This window comes from Microcebus murinus, chromosome 4 (genome assembly GCF_040939455.1).
Source record: "Microcebus murinus isolate Inina chromosome 4, M.murinus_Inina_mat1.0, whole genome shotgun sequence".
In the NCBI taxonomy this organism is placed as follows: domain Eukaryota; kingdom Metazoa; phylum Chordata; class Mammalia; order Primates; family Cheirogaleidae; genus Microcebus; species Microcebus murinus.
The window spans coordinates 5,142,276-5,166,080 of record NC_134107.1 but is presented as its reverse complement, the minus strand read 5'-3'; the positions used below and the strand labels follow the sequence as shown (position 1 = coordinate 5,166,080).

Sequence of the window (23,805 nt, the reverse complement as noted above, 5' to 3'; positions counted from 1 at the left end):
GGCGCTGGGCGCACGGGGACGTCCGGGCTGGTAGGGCGGCTAGGAGCGTGGAGAGCCGGGCCTTCGTCCCCGGGGCTCTTCTTCGGTCTCCGACCTCACGCCCCTGTAGGGGCCGGAGCCGTGGGGGGCGGGCAGGTGGCAGGGAGCGCGAGAGGATGTGGGTGCCCTGAGGGAGCAGTGGATCTCCAGGGCAAACAGTAGGCGCTCAGTGGACACAGCTCGCCAAGCGCCGGTGTGGCAAGGCGGAAGCACGCTCCTGCCACACAAGCGACTTTGTATCCATCCACCAGCGCTGCTACTTTGTAGCACCAGCTCCTCCCAGTCCGCGGGAAGATCAGGACCAAGAGGAGGGCCAGGCATGGTGGGAAGAGCGGCAGGAGCAAGGGCTCCGGGCAGTCGGCCTGCACAGGCCCTCCCAGCAGGGCTGGGCCTCCATCACCCGCCTCCCTCCAGCATCTCTAGCCGTAAATAAACAAGCTCTGAGACCACAGAGGAAACAGTACAGGTTTGTTGCCCACGGGAGACACTCCGAGAGGCTTGAGGCGGGGGATTCTGGCCATCGGCAGGGGCGAGTCAGGCCAGCCCAGAGGCTGTGGGGCCTAGGCCTGGGCAGGCTCTTGGGACTGTGGAGGCGACGGGCCGGGCACAGCAGGGTCCTCGGAAGCCAGGCCTGTGCGCCGGATCCCGTCCTGGTACTTGTGGCGGCCGAGCTCCAAGACTGCCCGAACCTCTTCAGCCACGTCCTGCCGGTCACTCTGCTCCAGGGCCTGCACCAGGAGCCCCACGGCCCCTGGCTGCCCAGCCTGGCGCTCAGCCCAGGAAAAGAGCATATGGCGTATCTGCCCGTCCAGGTCGTCCCTGGGAGAGGAATTGCAGAGGGAGCGGTGCTGCCCACCTGCCCAGGGCCCACTCACCACATTCAGGGTCTCACTCCCCCTGGACCTCCTTGGGCCTGGTGCCTGCTGTTGCCAGACCTTCCCTTTCCAGCCTGGTTGCCCTGCTCCCACCCCCCACCTCCCCCAGAAGAAAACTTTTGCCAGCATCAAATGGGGTCCTCTGGGTAGCCAGGGCCCAGCCCTCAGGCTGGCAGCAGGCGGCTCACCGGAACTCATGCCGGATGCGCTGCAGCTCACGGTAGGGCATGCCCAGGTGCAGGGCCACGGCCGGCCAGTCAGGGCCCAGGCGCCCGGCCACACTCAGCAGGTTGCTCTGGGTCAGGAAGCCGGTCTCAGCGTCGCCCAGGTTCAGAGGTGCCAGGGAGAGGCTAGCCCGCCGCCCTTGCCCCTCGGACCCCCGTAGCCTCTGTCGGGGGGAGGAGGAACTGTAGTGGGCCCCAGACCCTGCCCGAGTCGCCCCTGGGTCTCTGTCCCATCCACACCCCTTCACACCGCCCCCAGCCCCACCGGCAACTTGATGGGCAGAGTGGCCATCCACAGGGCATCTGCGCCCTTCCTCCGACGGGCAGCCTCCGCCTCCTCGGGCACTTCCACGGGCACCGTGCCCCGGTAGAAGGACACCTGAGGGGGATCGGGTAGGGTTCAGAGCTCTGGCCCCCGCCCAGGCAACCTGGGGAGGCCCTGCCCCACCGGCCCACCTGGCCCCGCACAGCCTGAGCCTCCCGGTCCAGAGTGGTGGTCACGTAAACCTCCTTCACGTTCTTCAGGTGTGAGTAGAAGACAAAGCAGACTCTGCCATCCACGCAGTCGGGGCGATCTGGGGGATGGGGCGGGGGTGGGGTGGGGCTCAGCAGGGGGGCGTGGGGGGGGACAGGCCACCAGCTCCCCCTCCAGGGCCAAGGGGGCCTACCAGCATCCACATCGATGCCCCGCTCGAAGGCCGCAAAGAACTTCTCACCCTCAAACATCTCCACGGTGTCGGAGGGCTCAGGGCCCCGGTACCTCTCTAGCAGCCGCTGAAGCGTGCCGTCCACCTAAGAGGCCCCCACGTGGCTCAGAGCCCAAAGCTCCGAGCCCCACCCCTGCCCGCTGGCCGCCCCCCTGCCCCACCCCCACCTTGTTGCGGGGCAGGCACTGCAGCAGGACTTGCTCGGGGTCCCGCCGCCGCTGCAGGGCGATGAGGTTCACGCGGTGCAGCCGCAGCCGCTCCCAGGCCTTCCGCGCCAGGCCCCCCACGCAGGTCTTGGTGGTGTACCAGAGCCAGTACCTGGGAGGGCTGGGGGTGAGGGGACTATGCAGACTGGGTGGGTGTCGGGGGACTGAGGAGGCTGGGTGGACACTGACCAGGAGAAGTGTGTGACCTGGAAGCGGGCGTACAGGTGGGTGAGCTCCAGTACCACCTGAGCCGTGATGTCATCCCAGGTGGCTGCAGGAGGGGCCCAGTACAACAGGTGCAGGCAGGCGCGGTCCAGACTGAGGCCTGGGGACAGGACGGGGCAGTAGGCTAAGGCCCCCCCAGCCAAGGGCTCCCCCCCTGCAAGCACTGCCCCCTCTGCACTGTGGCCATAGTTCTAGATACAGCACGTGGTCACCTCTTACCTGTGGTGCCAGAGGGCAGAGGCAGCTGCACAGTGACTGGGCGGAGGAAGCTGGGGGGGCCGCTCTGCGAGAGGCACAGCAGGGGGCTCACTGCGGCCCCTGGCTCCCCCAGGAGAGCTCGCAGCTCCCTGCTGGCCATGTGCACCACCTGGGGCAGACAGGCCACCTGAGCACCCACCTGTGGGCTGAGGCTCCACCTGCTGTCCTCGGGGCTACCCCGGCCATACCTGCATGGAGACTCGACGAGGCTCTTCGGTAGCCCCAGGGGGGAAGGTGACCTTGACCCCCGGATGACCAGAGGAGCACAGCAGTGTCCCCTCTGGTGTCACCAGACAGGCATTGGACACGGGGCGAGAAACCACAAGGAACCAGGAGAAGTGGGGCACCTGGCAGTGAGCCCAGAGCCGCTGGAACGGGTGCTGGGGGGTCAGACAGGAGAGGGGTCAGGGCGGAGCTGCCGGACAGAGGGAGCAGGACCAAGCTAGAGGCAGAGGCAGGATGGGCAGGGGTGGGGCAGGGGAGGGGAGGGCGGTGGACAGGGTGGGCCCCCTGCAGGCCTGGGCGGCCCTCACCGTGGGCGCCTCTTCCTCCAGGTGGGTCTCCAGGTCACCCCAGCTGTCGTCAGTGCGGGTCCTGACCACCACCTCGCGAAAACGCCGGGCCCGCGGGGGCACAAACAGCAGCCACAGGCCCACGTCCTGCCGAGCAAGGGTGGTGTGAGGCTAGGGCCAGCCCTGGGCCTCCACCCCTGCCCGCCGCCCCGCGCTGGCCATGCCTGCTGGAAGGCCACACCGTGGGGCTGCAGCTCCAGGACACCACTGAGCAGGGCGTCGTGGGGGCCCAGGGGGACGAGGCCTGGCTCCGGCGGCAGCAGCCGGTAGCGGATGGTGATGGGGGTGGCGGTGGCCCCTGCCGGGAACTGCAGGCGGGCGCCACAGGCCAGGGTCACAGAGCAGCCTCGGGGGGTCACAGGGAAGCTGAGGAGGAAACGGGGGCGTCGGGTCAGACTCAGAGGGGCCCGTGTGGCAGAACCCGGTGCCCAGGGGCTCCAAAAGACCACTGAGGCCCCCCGGGCCAGGGGACTGGTCAACAGACACTCCTGCTCTCCCTCCTCCTGCCCACCCCCCACCCCGGTACCTGTCCAAATATGAGGTCAGGAACAGCCTGGGCATTTCCAGAACTGGGGGTGTCCCTGCGGAAGGGACAGACCTGGCGTCAGGACACTGGGGGGTGCCCACGTCCTAGCACGGGCTGCCCCTCCCTCGCACAAAGCCTACCTGGGGGACTCGGAGGGTCTGCCGAGACCTCGCCCAGGGGGTTCCCCTGCAGGCGCACGAAGGGGGCGTCCAGTAGCTCGGGGGGCACCTCCCGGAGCTGGTTGTCCCTCAGGTCGAGCCGGGTGAGCAGCGGGAGGCGGGCCAGGCCGGCGGGCACCGAGGCCAGGAGGTTGCTGTGCAGGAGCAGGAGCCGCAAGGACCGCAGCCCCGCTGGGGGCAGGGGCGGGATCAGGGCCGGCAGGGGACCACCAGGATGCTCCTGCCGCAGCCTCCCAGAGAGGCTGTCTCAGGCTCAACTCCTCCGAGCGCTCTGACAAAGCTGCACAGGGAGCCTCAAAGGCCCCCAAGGGCCACCAATGAAGCCGCCGTGGGCCAAGCTGGTAGCTCGGGGCCCAGGTGAGGGCGGAGCCCGGCCAGTGGCCGCGGGGTGCTGCCCAGCAGGCCCCGTGAGCACAGGGGGCTGCAGCTGCTACTCACCAAGAGAGGCTGGGAGGCTCTGCAGCCGGTTGGAGGCCAGATTGAGCTCACTGAGGCTGCCCAGGCCTCCAATCTCCGGGGGCAGAGTGTCCAGGAGGTTCTTGGAGAGATCGAGGCGCTGTAGGGTGGACAGGGCCCCAAGAGCTGTGGGCAGCGTTTGCAGGCGGTTGTGTGTCACGGCGAGGAAGGTGAGGCCAGGGAGGGCCCCCAGGGCCTCCGGCAGCTCGGAGAGGCAGTTGTGCGAGAGCAGGAGCGCGTCCAGGCCACGCATCTGCGGGACACAGCCCGGCAGCGTCTCCAGGCTGTTGAAGCTCAGGTCCAGGTGGGCCAGGCGGGCCAGGCCGCTCAGGCCAGCGGGCAGGGTGGTCAGGGCGCCCCGGAGGCAGGCTCCCAGTGCATCCCGGCACTGCCCCCCTGGGAAGAAGGGGAGGAAGATGTGGCCCTCAGAACCAGGGTCCCAGGTCCCAGCTTGGCCCTGCCAGCCAGAGAAAGAGCTGCCCGAGAGGCACAGACCTCCCACTGCCCCCCCCCCCAGACAGGGACAGACAGACGCTAGAAACGGAGGGAGGCAGGGACGGAGACCACTGGTCCATCTCAGCTGACAGCTGTCACCCATGACCTACCCCAGGAGCAACATCCACACTGGGGTCTGCTGAGAGACCCCACAGGGCAGCTTCAGGGTCTGGGAGCTTGGACGCAGCCAGCCTCACCTTGGGTGAGGAGGGTGAAGGAGCTGAGGACAGGGACCAGGAGTAGGACAGGAGTTCACACCTGGGGAGCCCCCGGGGGAGGTGGGGCCTGGGGCTGGGGCTGGGGCTAAGGTTTGCCTTTGAGAATCAAGCAGTGGCAGGGCAGAGCTAGAGATAGGGAGAGGGCCAGGCTCACCTTTGAGGACCAGGGAGCGGAGTCGGGGCAGGCACCAAGGCACCCGGGCCAGGGTGGCCTCCAGCAGCTGGGGGTCCTCGTGGGTGCTCAGCCGCAAGAACTCCACCTGGAGCAGCTGAGGGAGCTGCTGGGCACACAGGTGCAGCAGCCGGCGGCAGCCCCCAGGGTGCAGGTCGAAGCTCAGCCGGTTCCCCCCGACCAGGAGAGGCCCTGCATCCACGGTCGTCTCTACAGCATCTTCTGCAGCAGCTGCCTCGGGCTCCAGCCCCTCCACCACTGCAGCCATCACCCACCAAGTGTCCTCGGGGGCCAGACATGTCCTGGCACGTAGGCAGGCCTGATCAGGCAGGGCCCAGGGAGGCTGCAGAGGAAGGGGGAAGAGTGGGTAGGAGTGGGGGCTGGTTCCCTCCTCCTACCAGGGGAACAGGGACTCTGGCTGCAGCGGGGGAGCCCTGGAGCCAGGCCATCTGGTCCACAGAGCGGGGGAGACCCTGTGGTCACTCGCAGCCCTGGAGCCTGGGCCATTGCTGGAAAGGGGGGTGGGGAATGGGATTCCCCCCCCTGGCTGGGAAGGGAACCAGGCAGGGAGACTGTGTACACCGCAGAGCCTGGGGAACCCTGCTCCAGGTAGGGGCCAGGAGTGAGGCTTCAAGTTCTGGAAATCGGGGGCAAGTGACTCCCAGACCTGTCAGGCCATCAGGCTGCAGCCCTTGCTTGCTCTGGGGAATGAGTCGACCTTCGACCTTCATAGCAATCAGCTCTGAGGCCGCGGGGGGTGACTGTGGCCCGCATGTCAGAGAAGCCAGTGTTTAAGAGGAGGGACCTGAGGCGTGAGCCACTGCACCACGGCTTCGGGGTCTTGGGGGCGGGACCCCAATCCGTTGATCCCTGGGGGAGAGCTCGCCTGCCCTTTCCAGTTCCCACCTCCGTCCGCTAGGGAGGGCTCAGACGGCGTGGGGGCGGGCCCCGACCCCGAGCGCGCGCCCTCGACCGTGGAGGCCGGCTGGGGAGGCCGGGGTGCAGCGCCTGGGGCAGCCCCGCCCTCTCGCAGCGAACGTCCCCGCCGTCCCCTCCGCGCCCGCGGCCGGCGCGTACCTGCCTCCAGGCGGGGCGCAAACGCCGGCGCCGGTCCGCGCGCTCCGCGCCCGTGTTCCCGCCGGCGCGGTTCCGGGCGGGCTGCTCTAGGCCCCGCCCCCAGGTCCCGGGCCCCGCCCCCAGACCCCAGGCCCCGCCCCGTCGGCGGTCCCGCCCCGCCTGCCCTCCGCCAGCCTGCGGCCCCGGGACGCGGACACCGGCCGGTCCGTGTGTCGCGCCGCCCGCGCTCCTGCACTCCGCTCCCCGTCAGCCCGCGTAACTCTGTGCCGTGCAGCACCCGCGCCGGGAGGGCCGGCGGCGCGCCCCGAGTCCCGCCTTTCGGAGAATCCCGCCCCGGGCTCCCAGGCTGTGCAGTCCCGGCCCAGGTTCGATCCCAGGCCGTGGGGGCGGGCTTTGCTGGCCGGTCGCCACCGCCGCCCCCCAGCCCCGGAAGCCAGAACCCTAAGAGTGCCCTTCCACAGTCAGCGCCAACGGCCTCCCTCCCTGGGAAGCCTCCCGGAGCCTCGCAGAGCTACCCAACCTGCCCACGGCTCCAAAGACCCTCCTTTATTGGCCATCGCCCTGGGCCAGGTGCCAAGGCAGGGAGCTTCCTGGCGCGGCCTCCTGGAATCCTCGTCTGAATTTCCCAAAGGAGGCTCTGAGAGATCAGATTTTGCCCAAGACCCTGTAGCTGGTGAGGGCCAAAGCCAAGAACCTCACCCCATCTGTGTGCTTTCCCCACCAAACGTGACCGACCTGCTAAGCTCGGGGCCTGTGCTTCATTCACCGGCCTCCTGATGCCCCAGAGTTCTGTCGGTTTTACTCCAGATTATATTGTGTGCTCCCTCTTACCGCCACCAGGGTGGGCAGGTCCCTGCCAGGCCTCCCCACTTCCATTTCCTCCAGTCCTTCCTTTCATTCAGTCTCCACGTAGCTGCCAGAGGAATCTTTTCAAAAACCCAATCAAGGGCGACTTCTCTTTTTTTTTTTTTTTTTTGAGACAGAGTCTCTCACTTTGTTGCCCAGGCTAGAGTGAGTGCCGTGGCGTCAGCCTAGCTCACAGCAACCTCAAACTCCTGGGCTCAAGCCATCCTCCTACCTCAGCCTCCTGAGTAGCTGGGACTACAGGCATGTGCCACCATGCCCGGCTAATTTTTTCTTTATATATTAGTTGGCCAATTAATTTCTTTCTATTTATAGTAGAGACAGAGTCTCGCTCTTGCTCAGGCTGGTTTCGAACTCTTGACCTTGAGCGATCCTCCCGCCTCAGCCTCCCAGTGAGCTAGGATTACAGGCGTGAGCCACCCCGCCCGGCTAAGGGTGACTTCTGGGGACCCCCTCTCTTGGGGCCCCAGAACCTCGTCCACAAAAATATTAAAAAACAAAACAAAACAAAAAAAACAATCACAGGAATATTATTCAGCCTTAAAAAGGAAGGAAGCCAGGCACACTGTCTAGTACCTGTAGGCTGAGCTATTAGGGAGGCTGAGGCAGGAGGATCACTTAAGTCCAGGAGTTTGAGGCTGTAATGCGCTATGATTGTGCCGGGAAGTAGACACTGCACTCCAGCCTATGCAACACATTCAGACCCATCTCTTAAAAAAATAAATAAATAAATCCTGGTACATGCTATACAAAATAGATGAGCCTTGATAATTGAAAACATGCTGAATGAACGAAGTCAGGCACAAAAGAACAAATGCTGTATGATTTCACTCCTATTAGGTCCTCAGAGTAGTCAAAATCATAGAAACAGAAAGTGGAATGGTGGTTACCAGGGGCTGGGAGAGGGGGAATGGGGAATTTAATGGGTATAGTTTCACTTTGGGATGATGAAAAGGTTTCTGAGATGTTTACGGTGATGGCTGCACAACAATGTGAATGCACTTAGTGCTATTGTATACCTTTAAAAGTAGTTAAAATGAGGCCGGGCGCTGTGGCTCACGCCTGTAATCCTAGCTCTTGGGAGGCCGAGGCGGGCGGATTGCTCAAGGTCAGGAGTTCAAAACCAGCCTGAGCAAGAGCGAGACCCCGTCTCTACTATAAATAGAAAGAAATTAATTGGCCAACTGATATATATATAAAAAATTAGCCGGGCATGGTGGCGCATGCCTGTAGTCCCAGCTACTCGGGAGGCTGAGGCAGAAGGATCACTCAAGCCCAGGAGTTTGAGGTTGCTGTGAGCTAGGCTGACACCACGGCACTCATTCTAGCCTGGGCAACAAAGTGAGACTCTGTCTCAAAAAAAAAAAAAAGTAGTTAAAATGGTAAACGTTGTTATGTGTTATTTTACCATTAAAGAAAATCACAACCTGCCACATTCCTGCTTAACACATTTTTTTTATTTAAATCAGTTTTATTTAAGAATTTCCAACATTGACAACTCTTATAAAAAGCATCCAAGCACACGACACAGCTGCTTAACACATTGAATGGCTTCACTTTGTGACTGCAATAAAGTCCCATCCTTGCCACTTTACCCCAGATAGGTGGCCTTGGGCAAAAAAACCTGTCTGTGCCCAACTGCCCCATCTATAAACTGGGGGCAATGAAGAGAGGTCGCTAAGAGAGATTATCCAAATTGGAGTTCACACACCAGTGCTGGATGCACTACACACGAGGATCTGCAGTGTCATTCGAGCCCCACGTGGGCTGGGGCTGCCTCTGCCTGGTGCTGGCCCTAGATCTTTGCAGGGCCCTCATCTTCCTCATCTTTCAGCTCAGTGTCGCTGCCTGAAGGAAGTTTTCCCAGGCTGCCCAGACCAAGGCCTCCTCCTCCCTCTCTCTCGGATTGCCTCCTTTCTTTACTTTGCGTGTCCTAGCACAAGAGCCTTAAGTCCTGCGAAGGCAGGGCTGAACCTGTTCCCTCTGGGGACCCCAGGGTGCGGCAAGGTCCCTGACACGAAGGGGTAATTAGTGATATGCAATGTCCACACGGGCACTGAGGTCAGTTCTGGGCCGACCCGGCCAGCTCCCAAGCGGGTCCCTCGGGCCTCATCCCTCCCAGGGCTGCAGGGGTGAGCCGCTCCTCTGGGAGTGGGTGACGCTGCCGCACCACTTTGCCCCGGCCTCCTAAGCTGGGGCTCCTCATCTGCCCCGCCGCCCTGACCCACAGGCCACGGCATGACAAGGTCAGCCTCCTAGCTAGGGCCGCAGTCACTAAGCTTGAGGAGGCTCGCCCACCTAGGACCCCGGCCGGACACGTGGCCCGACGTCAGCCCGGAAACCACCAGCCGGGCAGAGAGACCTGCCCAGCTGTCTGCTGCTTACCCCAGGCCCACGTGCAGCCCAGCGCAAGCCGCGGCGCACATGCACTTCCGGCAGCGGTGCACCATGGGACTTGCAGTTCGCGGTAAAAGGATGCGTCCTGGGCGTGGCGGCCGCGCTGCATGTTGGGAGCTATAGGCGCCGCGAGTCATGCTGGGGGCGCTAGGCGCTGAAGGGAGATGAAGTCCCCCTGGGCTCGCTACGTCCGTCGCCCGACAGGTTCTGGAGGACATTAGCCCCGTGCTGTAGGAGAAAACGGTCCCGGAACCGCCCTTCGCCTTTACTGGGCGACCCCCGGACTTAGACAGGACAATGGCTTCCCCGCGTCCTCATTGGCTGAGCGTCCCGTTGCGTCACTCGGAGGCGCCCCCGTGCGCCGCCGCGCCCGAGTCCCAGAGGCTTCTGGGTAGCGGTTTACCCCCGCCCCCTGCGTCTGCGCCTTCCTTTCCCTCCCTGCCGCCGCCGAGGTCGCACGCGTGAGGCCTCTCCGCCGCCGAGTGAGTGGGGCGGCCGGGCCGTGGGTGCCGGGGCCGTGGGGGTGGGAACGGTCCGCGGGGCGGGTGGCCTCGCCAGGGCGGGGGCCTCCGGGGTGAGCCTCGCGCGGCCTCGTTCGGCCGGCGCGGCGACCCCGGGGTCGGGTGGCGGGAGGCCGCGGGGGTAACGCCGCCGCCGCGCGCTCTCCGCCCGCCGCAGGATGCGCTACGTGGCTTCCTACCTGCTGGCTGCCCTCGGGGGCAACTCCTCCCCCAGCGCCAAGGACATCAAGAAGATCCTGGACAGCGTCGGCATCGAGGCGGACGACGACCGGCTCAACAAGGTAGCTGCCCCCGCGGGCCCGGGGGCCTGGCTGCTGCCTGATCCGGTTTTCCGCCCGGGCAGCGCAGTGAACGTGCTGCAGAGTTTGGGAAGCGGCTTGTGTCCGTCTGGGTAGCCAAGAAAGGAGAAGGGCACGGGGGAGGCAAAGCCCGGACCAGCACAGTTGAGAAGCTTAATGGAGGCGGGTTGTATAACATAAAACAAGTAAGAAAAGGCAAAGTCTGCTTCAACTTCATGCAGCTTGTATGAAACAACTTTTTTTGTGTGTTTGTTTCTTGAGTCAAGATCTGGTTTTGTCTGCCAGGCTAGAGTGCAGTGGCCTCATCACATCTCACTGCAGCCTTAAACTCCTGGACTTAGGCGATCCTCCTACCTCAGCCTTCCGAGTAGCTGGGATTACAAGGCCTATGCCACTACGCCCAGCTAAGTCTTTGTTGTCGTTAGATACGGGATCCAACTATGCTTGCGCAGGCTGGTCACTAAAATGCTGTTTTAGTGTCTGGTCAATATAAGTAACAAAATGTTTTGTATTTTTTTTGTTAGTATTGTGTCTTAGAATTCTAGTGTCTAGTTTGCACCTACAGCATATATTACCTGAAAAGAGTCACATGCAGCTAATACCATGTTTCCCCGATAATAATACAGGGTGTTATATTTTTCCTCAAGAAGACACCCTAGGCCGGGCGCAGTGGCTCACGCCTGTAATCCTAGCACTTTGGGAGGCCGAGGCGGGCGGATTGCTCCAGATCAGGAGTTTGAAACCAGCCTGAGCAAGAGCGAGACCCCGTCTCTACTATAAATAGAAAGAAATTAATTGGCCAACTAATATATATAGAAAAGAATTAGCCGGGCATGGTGATACATGCCTGTAGTCCCAGCTACTTGGGAGGCTCAGGCAGGAGGATTGCTTGAGCCCAGGAGTTTGAGGTTGCTGTGAGCTAGGCTGACGCCACGGCACTCACTCTAGCCTGTGCAACAAAGCAAGACTCTGTCTCAAAAAAAAAAAAAAAAAAGACACCCTAGGGCTTATTTTCAGGGGATGTGCTATTTTTTTTAGTACAGTACAACAATCTACATTTATTCAAATTCAGTTAAGTTATCTTCTTCTGGAATATCATCATAACTTTCCAAACCCTGAATTCATTCCTGAATTTCTTGCGACTCTATTTCCTTTAGAACCATTGGCCCCAATCTCTCATATCGAGCAATAGAGCTCTCATGGGGCAGATGAGAAGGGCTGCTGGTCGTCTTTTCCGCTCCTTGACGAAATGCATGGGTTGTGCACATACGCTATGTAGCCACATCCATCACTGAGTCTTATTTTTGGAGTAGGGCTTCTATTTCGCAAATGTTTAGAAATCCTATTAGGGCTTATTTTATGGGTAGGTTTTATTTCCCGGGAAACACAGTAGTTACCTGTTGGTTTAAGGCTGGGCGCCGTGGCTCACGCCTGTAATCCTAGCACTCTGGGAGGCCGAGGCGGGCGGATTGCTCCAGATCAGGAGTTTGAAACCAGCCTGAGCAAGAGCGAGACCCCATCTCTACTATAAATAGAAAGAAATTATTTGGTCAACTAATATATATACATAGAAAATTAGCCAGGCATAGTGGCGCATACCTGTAGTCCCAGCTACTCGGGAGGCTGAGGCAGGAGGATTGCTAGACCCTGGAGTCTGAGGTTGCTGTGAGCTAGGCTGACGCCACGGCACTCACTCTAGCCTGGGCAACAAAGTGAGACTCTGTCTCAAAAAAAAAAAAAAAGAAACCCAGAGCATTTTTCCATGTAGTACTCCTACCCTAGCTCTAGAAGACGGGTCATGGCCAGGGATGCAGTTGCATATCTCTGGTAACTGCTGGCTGTGGTTGTGTCTTCCAGGTCATCAGTGAGCTGAATGGGAAAAACATTGAAGATGTCATTGCCCAGGGTGAGTTTATTCGGAGAGGATGTTCATTTTCATGGTCCATCCTAATCCCTGCTGGCCCCCTGTGGCCTGCCAGGTTTCGCTTGTGGACTAGAGCACCCTAGAAGCTTCACCCAGAGAGTGAGCAGAGCTTCAGCTAGCTCATGTCACGGATGCTTCTAGACATTAGGAGCAGGACAGCAGGGGGTGCCTTGCACTTTGACTCCACCTGCTGGCGGCCCTACCTCTTGTGCCTGACTGCTCCTAGCCCTGAGTCCTTTCCCCCAGGATTTCTCTGAAACTTGGCATCTGTACAACTGGGCTTTTGTCAACAATTCTCACCACGGTGTTTCCGTGAAGGGGCGGGACTGAGGGTGTCAGGGATGGCCACAGGCTTCTGCTCCCTTCACTGGGCAGATGGTTTTCTGTTGGCATCAGGCTGGAGCTGATGGGACTTGTTTGTAAGTTGAGCTGTTTGGGACGCCACTCCTGTCCCTGTGCATGTGACCTGGCAAGGCCAACTCAGCAAACAGCCCGTTCCATGAGCTCATCGCTATGGCCAGAGATCTGGGTGCTGGGGCAGCAGACTGGTGCCCTGCCTGGTTAGAAACATGTTTGTGTCCCCTTACCTCCAGGGTAAGGGAGCAGAATTCCTAGAAGGCAAGTTTTAGGTAGAAAAATTGCTTTGGCTAGACAGGGTAGGGGCATAGAGAATTGTCAGGCTGTGAGTGTGAAGAGGGCTCTGGGTGTGGGGCATGGGGAGTGACATCCTGAGTTCTGGAAGAAGGGAGCTCTCAGTGGCACTGTATGACGGGGCCCGGATGTGTTGGCTTCACTGTGCCGTGCCTGGTGCAGTCTGGTTTCCCCAGGTCTCTGCAGCCTTTGGAGCAACCTTCCAGACCGGGCACCTGCTCTGCTCTCACCTTCCCCCTCCTTACGCAGGTATTGGCAAGCTTGCCAGCGTGCCCGCTGGTGGGGCTGTGGCCGTCTCTGCTGCCCCAGGTGCTGCAGCTCCTGCTGCTGGTTCCGCCCCCGCTGCAGGTGAGTGGAGGCCTGTGAAGGGCCTGAGGCTCAGACCAGGTCCCCACTGCGGTGTCCCTGGGAGGCTGTCCCTGGCCGTGGGCTGTGCTCACTGTGCTCTCCACTTTTCCACAGCAGAGGAAAAGAAAGACGAGAAGAAGGAGGAGTCCGAAGAATCAGATGACGACATGGGATTTGGCCTATTTGATTAAATTCCTGCTCCCCTGCAAATAAAGCCTTTTTATGTATCCCTTGAGTGTCACGAGAGCATTTTGTCAGAGTCTGGCCTCTGCCACTGCCACAGCCCAGGTTCCGTCACGGGGCAGGTGTGGGGCTGCAGTGGGCTGCGAGGTCGGTGGGGAAGGGGTTACTAGGCAGAGTGAGCATGAATCAGGGAGTCTGGTCTCACAGCTGCCTGAGGCCACTTCCTTGGGTCTTGAGCAGTTTCCTGGGTTGGGGGGACACCCAGGAAAACTTTCTTCAAAAGTGTGGACAGCAGAGAAGCTGATGTGGAGTGGAGTATCTGGGTGATGTCCAGGGCTCTGCTGTGAGGGTCTTGGTGCCTGGCCAAGGCCAGGGCTGGTGGCCTCTTGGTTTTGCAGATGGAGGCAGGCCCTGGGCCTAGCTTGGGGATTGGGGTGTGTCCCTGGGTTTCTCTGCAGTGCTCACAACTCCATCTTAACGCCTTGAGCTACGTGGGCCGTCACTTCTAGGGCCTGTATTCCCTGCAGTCCATGAGCCAGCCCCTTCCTTGTTGGGCACATGTGGATGGGGCTATGGGCCCTGGGTGGCCTGGAATGTGCTGAGGGCAGAGGCTGCCTCCACCCCCAGGAGATGATCTGCCTCTCCCTTTGCTCAGCATCCTGTTGTCTGGCTGTGTGAGTTGTGCCAGGCCTGCTGGGAGCTGGGGGCGTTGCGGTGGCTTGCCATAGTTGCTGGGAGATGGTTAGGTGATGAGAAGCGCTGAAGATAGCAGGGTGGCTCCAGGCAGACCTCAGGCCACAGCCAAGGCCTGGAGGGGGCAGAAGCCTTGGAAGAAAGTGCTCATGGGGTATTGGAGAGCAGCGGGGAGCCACACAGTCCTGAGATGAGGGGCATCTGGACTGTTAAGCCTCTGGGCGGGGCATAGTGGCTCACACCTGTAATCCTAGCAATTTTAGAGGTCGAGGCAGGAGGATCACTTGAGGCCAGGAGTTAAAGAGCAGCCTGAATGAGCGAGATTAGCCTTTGGCCAGATATTAGCCAGGTGTGGTGGCACCTGCAGTTAGGGGGATCACTTGAGCCCAGGAAGCCCAGAAGTTTGAGGTTTCAGCAAGCTATGATGACGCCACTGCACTCTAGCCTGGGTGACAGGGAGACCCTGGTTGTCCACAGGAGCAGAGAGAAGGGTGGGAGGAAAGCCAGGTGAGGTGTGGAGGAGACTAGAGCCAGGGTGTGTGTGTTGGGGGGAGGTTGCTGGGAATGGGGGAGAAGAGAAAAGACCAAGGCAGGGCCCCAGCTCTGCATGCAGTGTGTGCCTCAGGGCTGGGGTAAGGCGGGCTGTTGACACCCCAGGCTTGGGCAGGGGCCCTCAGAAGGGTGGACCCAGGCTTCAGAGTAGAGCTCACAATTCCAGGCTGAGACCCTAAAGGGAGGGGCCTGATGCTGTGGGGGAGGGGAGGACTTCTTGGGCTGCCAGTGGCCTTCCTGCTTATGGGGGGAGGCCCAGCCCCAGCCAGGATTCCAGGAAGGAGAGCTTTGTTCCTGGCACCCCAGCCTCCCAGGGGCCTGGAGGGACTAATATGTACCCAAAACAGCTGTGGAAATGGGGGCAGAGGTTTCTTTGCACTGGGGCAGCCACCAGCCAAGGCACAACAGTCCCTCAGATGGGGGGAGGGCCTGCACCCTGGCCCTTCCTGGACCTCTCCTTGGGGCAGGGTGCACGAGGACCTTCCTGAGTCGCTGGCTTCCCCCTCAGTGCTCACTCCGTTGAGCCCCTGGACTTCCCAGGATGGCCTAGGGGGTCTGCCCCACGCCCACTGTGCAGCACCCAAGAGTCTAGTCACCAGGGTCTCCTGACACCCCAATCACGCCAATCCAGCTGTACCCTCCGTGCCACCCCAGCCCTCCTTCCCTGCTGCCCAGTGAATTTGCTGCACTGTACCTGCATCCAGAGCATTTTGCCGTGTCCCACGGGCACAGAGAAGGAGTCTAAGTAAATTCAGTCCCACTGCCCAGCTCCACCCTCTCCCTCTGACCTGGCCCCAGCTCCCCTCCCCTTGGTCCCCCACCCTGGGGACTTCCATGTGCTGTTGGCTGCCTGGGCAGCCCTATGACCTTGTCAGAGCTCAATTCAGCGGCAGCTCCCCAGGGAAGCCCCCCAGAATCTCTGCGGTGCCCATACACTCGGTTACCTCCTCCTCTCACTCCTCATTTTGAGCTTGTGTAGACAATGCCCGCCGGCCCCTAGTAGGGCAGGTCTGGGTTGACCTTAATCCACTCTGTGGGATGGCTGGGAGCACGGGGTGGGGGTGGGGAGGACTGGATAGCATGACCCCAGAGGGCCCTGTCCTGGGGAGGTCCTGGCCTGACTTCTTGGACTGAGCCTGGGTGGGGGACAGCCCCAAGCCCTAGACCCTTTGCTGCGCTCACACCAGCTGGGGCCTGAACTCACCTCCCGCCTGGGACACGCTGCCTCCCGCCACCCCGACCTGGGCAGACCCCTCGTTGGAGGGGTGCAGTGAGGTACAGGGCTAGATCCTGGATCCAAACCAAGCCTGGCCTGCTCCACAGTAGGCGAAAAATGCGGAAAAGGGGAGGAGGGTGACATCACCCGAGCGCGCTCCACCTCCCGGGGCAATTAGCGGGGGCGGGGCGCCCCAGTCGACCCAGATAGACCCCGCAGCGCGAGGGGCCAGGGTCAGACCCACCACAGACCTAGGTGACAGGCAGAGAGGTCCCCAAGGGCTGCGGGGGGAGGGGTGGTGGGAGCGGGCCGACGCCTGGACCTTGGGGCGCGGGTCAGTGAAGCTGGGGTCCCCCTGGGAAGGGTTTGTGTGACTCGCATCGGCCTTGGGTGTTTCCAGAGCCCGCAGGTGAACCAGCGGGTCCTGGCGGCCCGAGACCGAGTGGCTGTTGTCGGGTCCTGATCCGCGCTGTCGCTGTGTACCTGCCCCGGGCCATCTCCTCCGGACCCCGGACCGGTGGGTGCGGCGGGCACCCCAGAGGGAGGGACAGCGGGTGCCCCAATCCGTACGAGGCACCCCAGGCTCCGGGCCAGGGTCGTCCCTCCGCACCCCAGGCCGCCGCGGGGAGGCCGGGGGGTGGGGCGCGCGGCGGCGGGGCGGCAGGTGTCGCGGCCCCCGGGCGGAAGGGGCGGGCGGGCGGGGCCCGTGAGGGGCGGGGCCAGCGGGGCGGGGCCCCAAGGGCGCGGCCGTTCCCCGCGCGCCCCGATTGGTCCTCGCGGCCCGGCCCGGCCCCGCCCCGCCGCTCGCCCCACACTAAAGGCGCCGCCTCCGCCGCGGCCCCGCAGCGTCTCCGCCCAGCCGGCGGGGACTCGGAGCTAGACTCGCGCAGGACCCGCGGCTCGCAGAGCCGGAACGGACCCCGGCGCCGCCGCCGCGATGTTCCCCCGGGAGACGACGTGGAACATCTCGTTCGCGGGCTGCGGCTTCCTCGGCGTGTACCACATCGGCGTGGCCTCCTGCCTCCGCGAGCACGCGCCCTTCCTGGTGGCCAACGCCACGCACATCTACGGCGCCTCGGCCGGGGCGCTCACGGCCACGGCGCTGGTCACCGGGGCCTGCCTGGGTGAGCGGGCCGGGGGCCGGGCGGGCGGGGAGTGCGGGGCGCCGTGGGGTGCGGGGCGCCGTGGGGACGGGTCTGCGTCTGCCCCGGGACCCCGGCCGAGGCTCCGGGCCGGCGCGCTGGCCCGGGGGCGGGACCAGGTTTGTTTTGCTCCGAGAGTGCCCACGGGGTCGGGCCCGGCGCGCTGCAGAGGCCGCGGCTGCCGCCCAGGGCCCGCCTCTTGGGCGCAGAGGTCGGGGGGCGGGCAGGTGCGGCAGAAGCTGTTTCATTGGAAAGCGAAAGTCGCTCATGGGCGGGACCGTGAGAGTCGGAGGAGGGACCTAGGCCGCCCCTGTCACCCTCGACATCCGACTGGGTGCCAGCGGTCACTGTGTCCCGGGGCTCCGCGTCCCGGGCGGCCATCCCAGGGGCCCTGGTATGGGGGTGGCCTCCGAGGGGCGCGTGGGCACTGTGGCTTAGTCCCCCCGCCCAGGGGCCCTGGAGAAGGGCCTGGCTCCCCAGCCGTGGGCCATGATGGGGTAGGGAGCGTCAGGACTCTGCAGCTGGGGTTCCTGGGCCTGTGCGCTGGGCCGGGCCTCCCCGTTCACACACCCCCAGCTGCCACGTGGGGGAGATGTTTACAGCACACAGAGCGCTCGCGGCGTCCTGGGAACTGCTGCCCAGCCCTCTGCCCTGAGGGCAGCCAGGGTGACAGCGGTGTCCTGCTCAGCAGGAGCCTGTCCAGGGTTCACCCCAGCCCCCTTCCCACGACCTTTGTTCCAGGTGGGGGTGCAAGGAGTGCAGCTCTAAGTGTCAGGACCTGGAGGGGGCGGCGGGGAGGGTTCACGCCTGTGGCTCACCCCTTCCCTCACAGAGGCCTTGGCCGGTGCCTCTCACCCACCTGCTGGCCTCAGGACATACCTAGGTCCCTGGCACCTGCGTGGAAGGCACTACTCCCATGGGGCCTCCCTGACTCCACTCCCAGCAAGGCTCCTTCTCCAGGGGTCTCGGGCAGCTGGAGCGCCCACGTTGGCAGGTGTTGGCTGAGGAGAGCCCCTCGCCCAACATTGCCCCACTCGGGGCCAGGGTGGTGGTCCCAGAGGAGGGCGTGGTCCTTAGCTCCTCTCCTGGGTGCCATGACCGCTCCTGGGGGTGGCTCTGCTCTGGTGTTGTCCTGGGCAGCACCCGTGGGTCCCCAAGAGGAGGGTTGTGGGAGCTGGCTCTGGGCTGCAGTGGGACCCAGGTGTGTCTCCCAGGTGGTGGCCCCCACTGCTTCCGGCTCAGTGCTCCCACCTGTGCGGCTGGGCTGGGCCGGACCCCAATCCCTGGGCACCCTCCGAGGGAAACAAACCTGGTCCCACCCCCGGATCTCGCCAAGTGGGTGAAAGCTGAGGCCAGTCAGAGTTGAGCCTCTGCCTACCCCCTCCTCGGCTGGATGCCACGCCAGGCCCAGTGACTCATGGGGACAGGCAGTTGGGAAATACAGGGCAGAGGGCAGGTCCTGGTCCCAGTTGGCCAGCCCCTGCTGTCTGCTACTCCGGAAGTGGTGGCTGGCCTGCCTGTCTTTCCCCAGGGACAGGTGACAAATCTCAACTGTGGGCGGGGCCCCATCGTGGACACTGGGAGCCCACCGGGTTCAAGGGAGGGGCCCCACGTCTGTGTGCCGTGGGCGCCTGGGCGTGGAGCGTTGGGGGGAAGGTGGGTCGCTAAGCCAGGAGTGCTGCCCTCTGAGCTTGACCCTGCTATTCCAGGTGAGTCTGGTGCCAACATCATCGAGGTGTCTAAGGAGGCCCGGAAGCGGTTCCTGGGCCCCCTGCACCCCTCCTTCAACCTGGTGAAGACCATCCGTGGCTGCCTGCTGAAGACCCTGCCTGCCGACAGCCACGAGCGTGCCAATGGGCGCCTGGGCATCTCCCTGACCCGCGTCTCGGATGGTGAGAATGTCATTATATCCCACTTCAACTCCAAGGAGGAGCTCATCCAGGTGAGGCCCGGTGGGGCCAGTTGGGGGTGCAGAGTGAACCCCAAGGCCCCTGCTCACCACCTCCCTCTCTGTCCCTGCCCCGAAGGCCAATGTCTGCAGCACCTTCATCCCTGTGTACTGCGGCCTCATCCCTCCCTCCCTCCAGGGGGTGGTGAGTATTCCCGCCTGGCCTGGCCCTGGGCACCTTGTGTGGGATGATGAGAGCCAGCTACTGTCTGGGCTGTGGGACAAGGGAGCAAAGAAGGAGGCCATCAGAGCCCTGTCCCCTACCCCGCACCGTGCCACCGCCTGTTGCCTCACTTCCCCGTGTTACTCAAGAGGCAGGCCAGCCCGGTGGAGACGCACACTTCCTGTGGCTGTCCACCCCCTGCCCCCACTGTCCGGCCATCTGCTCAGTGTCCCGGCTGGCCTGTGGTCAGCGCCCAGTGGGGAAAGGGCTCGGATGAAATGATAGCCACCGGGTAGGGCCCTCCTGCCAGTGGGCTGAGTGGGGTGGCCCGCAGGCCCTGCACCACGTGACCCTGTGTCTGTGTCGTGCTGAAGCGCTACGTGGACGGCGGCATTTCGGACAACTTGCCACTCTACGAGCTGAAGAACACCATCACAGTGTCCCCTTTCTCGGGCGAGAGTGACATTTGCCCGCAGGACAGCTCTACCAATATCCACGAGCTCCGGGTCACCAACACCAGCATCCAGTTCAACCTGCGCAACCTGTACCGCCTCTCCAAGGCCCTCTTCCCACCCGAGCCCATGGTGAGCCCGCGCTGGTGTGACTGTGGCCTGCACAGCCGGCGTCTCACTGAGCTCCAGGGGAGACAGCTGCCCCTTCCACTTATATCCCCAGTGCCCCCGTGGGGCGGGGTGGCTTGGGGACATGTGCAGCCTCTTCCGTTGTGCTGTGGCCCGCACAGCCTCTCTAGGGGCAGTCTGTCCAGCCTCTGTTCAGCCTGGATCTTGTTCTGGATCCAACATACCCCGTGTTTCCCCGAAAACAAGAGCTACCCATAAAATAAGCCCTGGCAGGATTTCCAAGCATTTGCGCAATAGAAGCCCCACCCCGAAAATAAGACCTAGTGACGGGCGTGGCTACACAGCTTATCTGCACAACCCATGCATTTTCGTGGCGGAGCGCGAAAGAGGAGGATCAGCCCTTCTCATCTGCCCCGTGAGAGCTCCATTGCCCGACATGAGAGATGGGGGCCGATGGTTCTAAAGGAAATAGAGTCGCAAGAAATTCAGGATGGAATTCGGGGTTTGGAGAGTGATGATGATGTTCCAGAAGAAGACGACTTAACTGTATTTGAATAAATGTAGATTGTTGTACTGTACTTAACCACTTTGGTACAACACTCACTGGCCACAAAACCTTGCCCACAGCCGGCACTCACAGTCTGCACAGTAGTCTGTGCTGTGCATTGACGACCAATCTGTTTTGCTCTTGTGTGATGAGGAAAGCTTTAAAGCACTAAAAGCTTGTTTTACTTTATAGGCAGCTTTACTTGTAGTGTAAATCAGAATAGGTAACATACACATATATGTTTTTATTACGTTATTTTTAAATGTTCACAATTTTATTATTTTATTTTGAGACAGAGTCTCACTCTTTTGCCCGAAGTAGAGTGCTGTGGCATCAGCCTAGCTCACGGCAACCTCAAACTCCTGGGCTCAAGTGATCCTCCTGCCTCAGCCTCCCGAGTAACTGGGACTACAGGCATGCGCCATCATGCCCAACTAAATTTTTTCTATATATTTTTAGTTCGCCAATTAATTTCTTTCTATTTTTAGTAGAGATGGGGTCTCACTCTTGCTCAGGCTGGTTTCGAACTCCTGACTTTGAGCAATCCGCCTGCCTCAGCCTCCCAGAGTGCTAGGATTACAGGCATGAGCTACCACGTCCGGGCCACAATGTTATTTTTATTTGTTTATTTATTTTATTTTTTTGAGACAGAGTCTCGCTTTGTTGCCCAGGCTAGAGTGAGTGCCATGGCATCAGCGTGGCTCACAGCAACCTCAAACTCCTGGGCTCAAGCAATCCTCCTGCCTCAGCCTCCCGAGTAGCTGGGACTACAGGCACGTGCCACCATGCACGGCTAATTTTTTCTATATATATTAGTTGGCCAATTAATTTATTTCTATTTATAGTAGAGGCAGGGTCTCGCTCTTGCTCAGGCTGGTTTCGAACTCCTGACCTCCAGCAATCCGCCCGCCTGGGCCTCCCAGAGTGCTAGGATGACAGGCGTGAGCCACCGCGCCCGGCCTCACAATTTTATTTATTTTTTTTTTATTTTTTTTGCTTTTTCGTCAGAAATGGACTACGAACTTCTCTTTTTTTTTTATTTTTTTTTCTTTTTTTTGCCACAATTTTATTTTGATAAATGAAAAATGAGAAAAGTCATATCACGGCTCTCGGCTAAAAATCAACATGGGTGTTCATCTGTGGCTATCAACTATATTCGACGCTGGTACTGAAGTGGTTAAAAAAAAATAATACATCCCCTGAAAATAAGCCCTAGGGCGTCTTCTTAAGGAAAAATAAATATAAGGCCCTGTCTTATTCTGGGGGAAACACGGTAGGTCGTTGGGGGTTGGGGTTGGAGGTGGCTGCCGAAGGGAGCCCGGGGACTCTAAGGGGGCAGAACGGGGCGTGCCTGACCCCCTCTGCTCACATCTACCCGTCCCCGCCGCAGGTGCTTCGGGAGATGTGCAAACAAGGCTACCGGGACGGCCTGCGCTTCCTGCGGCGGAACGGTGCGTGGGCTGGCGGGGCGGGCTGGCGGGCGGGCTGGCGGGCGGGGTGGGCCAGGCACGCTCTGCAGCCCTGTCCTGCTCAGGCGGCAGGTGCGATGGCCACGCTGATCGCCTATCCCTCTGCCTTCTTACCTCGCCCCAGGCCTCCTGAACCAGCCCAACCCCTTGCTGGCACTGCCCCCCGCCCACCCCGGTGCCCCTGAGGAGGAGGCCGAGGAAGAGGCCGCAGAGAGGGCCCAAGTGGAGGATCCCCTGCAGCCGCCCAGGGAAGATCACATCCTGGAGCACCTGCCGGCCCGGCTCAATGAGGGTGCACACCGGGGGAAGGGGCGGAGACCCTGGGAGAAATTGAGGCCCGAGTGGCCCTGGGGTCCCCTGCCAGCCGCCAACCTGCCATCCGTGTCCGCCCGCAGCCCTGCTGGAGGCCTGCGTGGAGCCCAAGGACCTGATGACCACGCTCTCCAACATGCTGCCCGTGCGCCTGGCCACGGCCATGATGGTGCCCTACACTTTGCCCCTGGAGAGCGCCGTGTCCTTCACCATCCGGTGTGCGCCGCGGGGGTCGCGAGAGGGGTGCTGGGGCCTGAGCTTCGGGATTGTCCACTAGCAGCGGCCTGCCGCTCGGGGAAGGCGGGGGGCGCAGGTGCCGCGGGTGGGCGCGAGGGCCCGGCCGTGGCCCTGACGCCGTGCCCTTCACCCCCCTCGGCAGCTTGCTGGAGTGGCTGCCCGACGTTCCTGAGGACATCCGGTGGGTGAAGGAGCAGACCGGCAGCATCTGCCAGTACCTGGTCATGCGCGCCAAGAGGAACCTGCGCAGCCGCCTGTCCGCCAGGTGAGCCCGCCCGCCGCCCGCCCTGCGCCCCCAACCCCTGCGGCCAGCGCGTCTGGGGGGGGGGCGGGGGGCCTCCCATTGAAGCACCACCCCCCCCCCCCCGTGGTCCCGCCCCTCCCGCAGGCTGTCGGGGCAGGTGGAGCTGCGCCGCGCCCAGTCGCTGCCCTCCGTGCCGCTGTCGTGCGCCGCCTACAGCGAGGTGCTCCCCAGCTGGATGCGCAACAACCTCTCGCTGGGGGACGCGCTGGCCAAGTGGGAGGAGTGCCAGCGCCAGCTGCTGCTGGGCCTCTTCTGCACCAACATGGCCTTCCCGCCGGACGCCCTGCGCATGCGCGCGCCCGCCGGCCCCGCCCCCGCGGACCCCGCGCCCGGGCCGGGCCTGCCCCCCTGCTGAGCGGCTCCGGGCGGGCCCCCGGGGCCCCCTGGGGTCCGCGGGCTGAGCACCCGGCCCCCGCAGCAACCTTCCTGCCCTGTGAGTCGGGGGAGGGGGCTGGCCCAGACCCGATCCCAGCCCTCTCCCCGACCCTCTGCGGAGTGAGGCGACGGTCCCCCCTTGCAGCTGCCAAGGGGGGGCTTTGCCTCGAGCCTCCGCAGCCACTCACTAGCAGCAGCGGTGCTGGGGGGGGGGCGCGCTCGGAGTACCTCCCCCTCCGCCACGGAGGCCTCACCTGTGCCTTAACCTTCCAGCGCTACTCCTGAGAACCTCGCACCTGCGCCTCCCTCCCCCTTTTCCACGTTTTGCTGCAGACTGTTAAGATTTATTTATTTTCGCCGAAGCAGATGTAATAAATGCCACAGCTCAGCCTCTGCCTACTTCACTTGCGTGTGACTCCGCTTCCCTCACCCACCGGGAGGCGTGGCAGACAGGGGCTGCCCCCTGCCCCCGCTGACCAGGGTCTCCACAGCCGCAGGGCACGTCTCCTAGGTCGCACTCTCTGCGGGCACTGGGGGCCTGGAGTCCGAGGGGTTCCCGCCCACCCCTCTAGCTGGGACCGCAGGCCCCTCCCTCTGCCCCCCGAGGCCCCCTGGCTGACCTTGGGGCCCAGCTTCGTGAGAGCCAGTGGAAATATCTGGCACCAAGATCCTCGATAAAGGACGACTAAAATGTTTGCAAAAGGTGGAGTCCGCACGTCCACTCCACACGGCGATATGGCTGGGGCGTGGGGCTGCTTCTGGGGCTGGATGGCAGTGGAGGGTGAGGCTCCTGGAGCTGAATGCCAGGGTCCTGGGAGTGCTGGGCCCCTGCTCCACCTTGGGCGTTTGG

The 23,805-nt window shown here is 62.3% G+C and overlaps 3 protein-coding genes and 1 non-coding gene across 4 annotated transcripts; 3 read left to right on the top strand and 1 right to left on the bottom strand.

Moving 5' to 3' along the window:
- Positions 1-493: 493 nt before the first annotated feature.
- Positions 494-6,298, bottom strand: PIDD1 (p53-induced death domain protein 1). Its single transcript, XM_012769507.3, has 16 exons — positions 6,230-6,298; positions 5,135-5,495; positions 4,250-4,663; positions 3,773-3,982; positions 3,633-3,687; positions 3,271-3,472; positions 3,068-3,193; positions 2,723-2,914; positions 2,496-2,643; positions 2,241-2,376; positions 2,013-2,163; positions 1,807-1,930; positions 1,595-1,713; positions 1,404-1,517; positions 1,103-1,302; positions 494-858 (listed from the first exon to the last, which is right to left on the bottom strand). The coding sequence occupies exons 2-16, from the start codon at positions 5,418-5,420 to the stop codon at positions 600-602; spliced, it is 2,736 nt and encodes a 911-aa protein (XP_012624961.2). The 5' UTR covers positions 5,421-5,495; positions 6,230-6,298; the 3' UTR covers positions 494-599.
- A 3,530-nt stretch (positions 6,299-9,828) lies between these two features.
- On the top strand, positions 9,829-13,460 carry RPLP2 (ribosomal protein lateral stalk subunit P2). The gene is made up of 5 exons (XM_012769512.3): positions 9,829-9,972; positions 10,169-10,292; positions 12,168-12,216; positions 13,135-13,233; positions 13,348-13,460. Exons 2-5 carry the CDS (start codon positions 10,170-10,172, stop codon positions 13,422-13,424), a joined length of 348 nt encoding a protein of 115 aa, XP_012624966.1. The 5' UTR covers positions 9,829-9,972; position 10,169; the 3' UTR covers positions 13,425-13,460.
- LOC142870825 (small nucleolar RNA SNORA52) lies at positions 12,249-12,381 on the top strand. The gene has a single exon (XR_012919155.1). It is a non-coding gene; the product is annotated as a small nucleolar RNA SNORA52 (small nucleolar RNA).
- Positions 13,461-16,081: 2,621 nt separating the features above from the next.
- PNPLA2 (patatin like domain 2, triacylglycerol lipase) lies at positions 16,082-23,343 on the top strand. The gene is given in 12 exon segments (XM_012769514.3): positions 16,082-16,132; positions 16,278-16,394; positions 16,724-17,001; positions 18,729-18,961; positions 19,047-19,112; positions 19,505-19,714; positions 21,649-21,709; positions 21,852-22,019; positions 22,123-22,255; positions 22,419-22,541; positions 22,665-22,909; positions 22,912-23,343. Coding segments are annotated over 10 exon segments (1,755 nt in total). The 5' UTR covers positions 16,082-16,132; positions 16,278-16,394; positions 16,724-16,814; the 3' UTR covers positions 23,241-23,343.
- Positions 23,344-23,805: the final 462 nt, after the last annotated feature.

What these genes read in the sequence shown, in the direction of transcription:
- PIDD1 (XM_012769507.3), bottom strand. Translation starts at nt 5,420, where the DNA reads ATGGCTGCAGTGGTGGAGGGGCTGGAGCCCGAGGCAGCTGCTGCAGAA. An exon ending in ACGGTGTGGCCTTCCAGCAG is followed by an intron (nt 3,194 to 3,270) that starts GCATGGCCAGCG and finishes CTTGCTCGGCAG; the next exon opens with GACGTGGGCCTGTGGCTGCT. An exon ending in CGCATCCGGCATGAGTTCCG is followed by an intron (nt 859 to 1,102) that starts GTGAGCCGCCTG and finishes TTCCTCTCCCAG; the next exon opens with GGACGACCTGGACGGGCAGA.
- RPLP2 (XM_012769512.3), top strand. Translation starts at nt 10,170, where the DNA reads ATGCGCTACGTGGCTTCCTACCTGCTGGCTGCCCTCGGGGGCAACTCC. An exon ending in TGAAGATGTCATTGCCCAGG is followed by an intron (nt 12,217 to 13,134) that starts GTGAGTTTATTC and finishes CTCCTTACGCAG; the next exon opens with GTATTGGCAAGCTTGCCAGC. An exon ending in TGGTTCCGCCCCCGCTGCAG is followed by an intron (nt 13,234 to 13,347) that starts GTGAGTGGAGGC and finishes ACTTTTCCACAG; the next exon opens with CAGAGGAAAAGAAAGACGAG.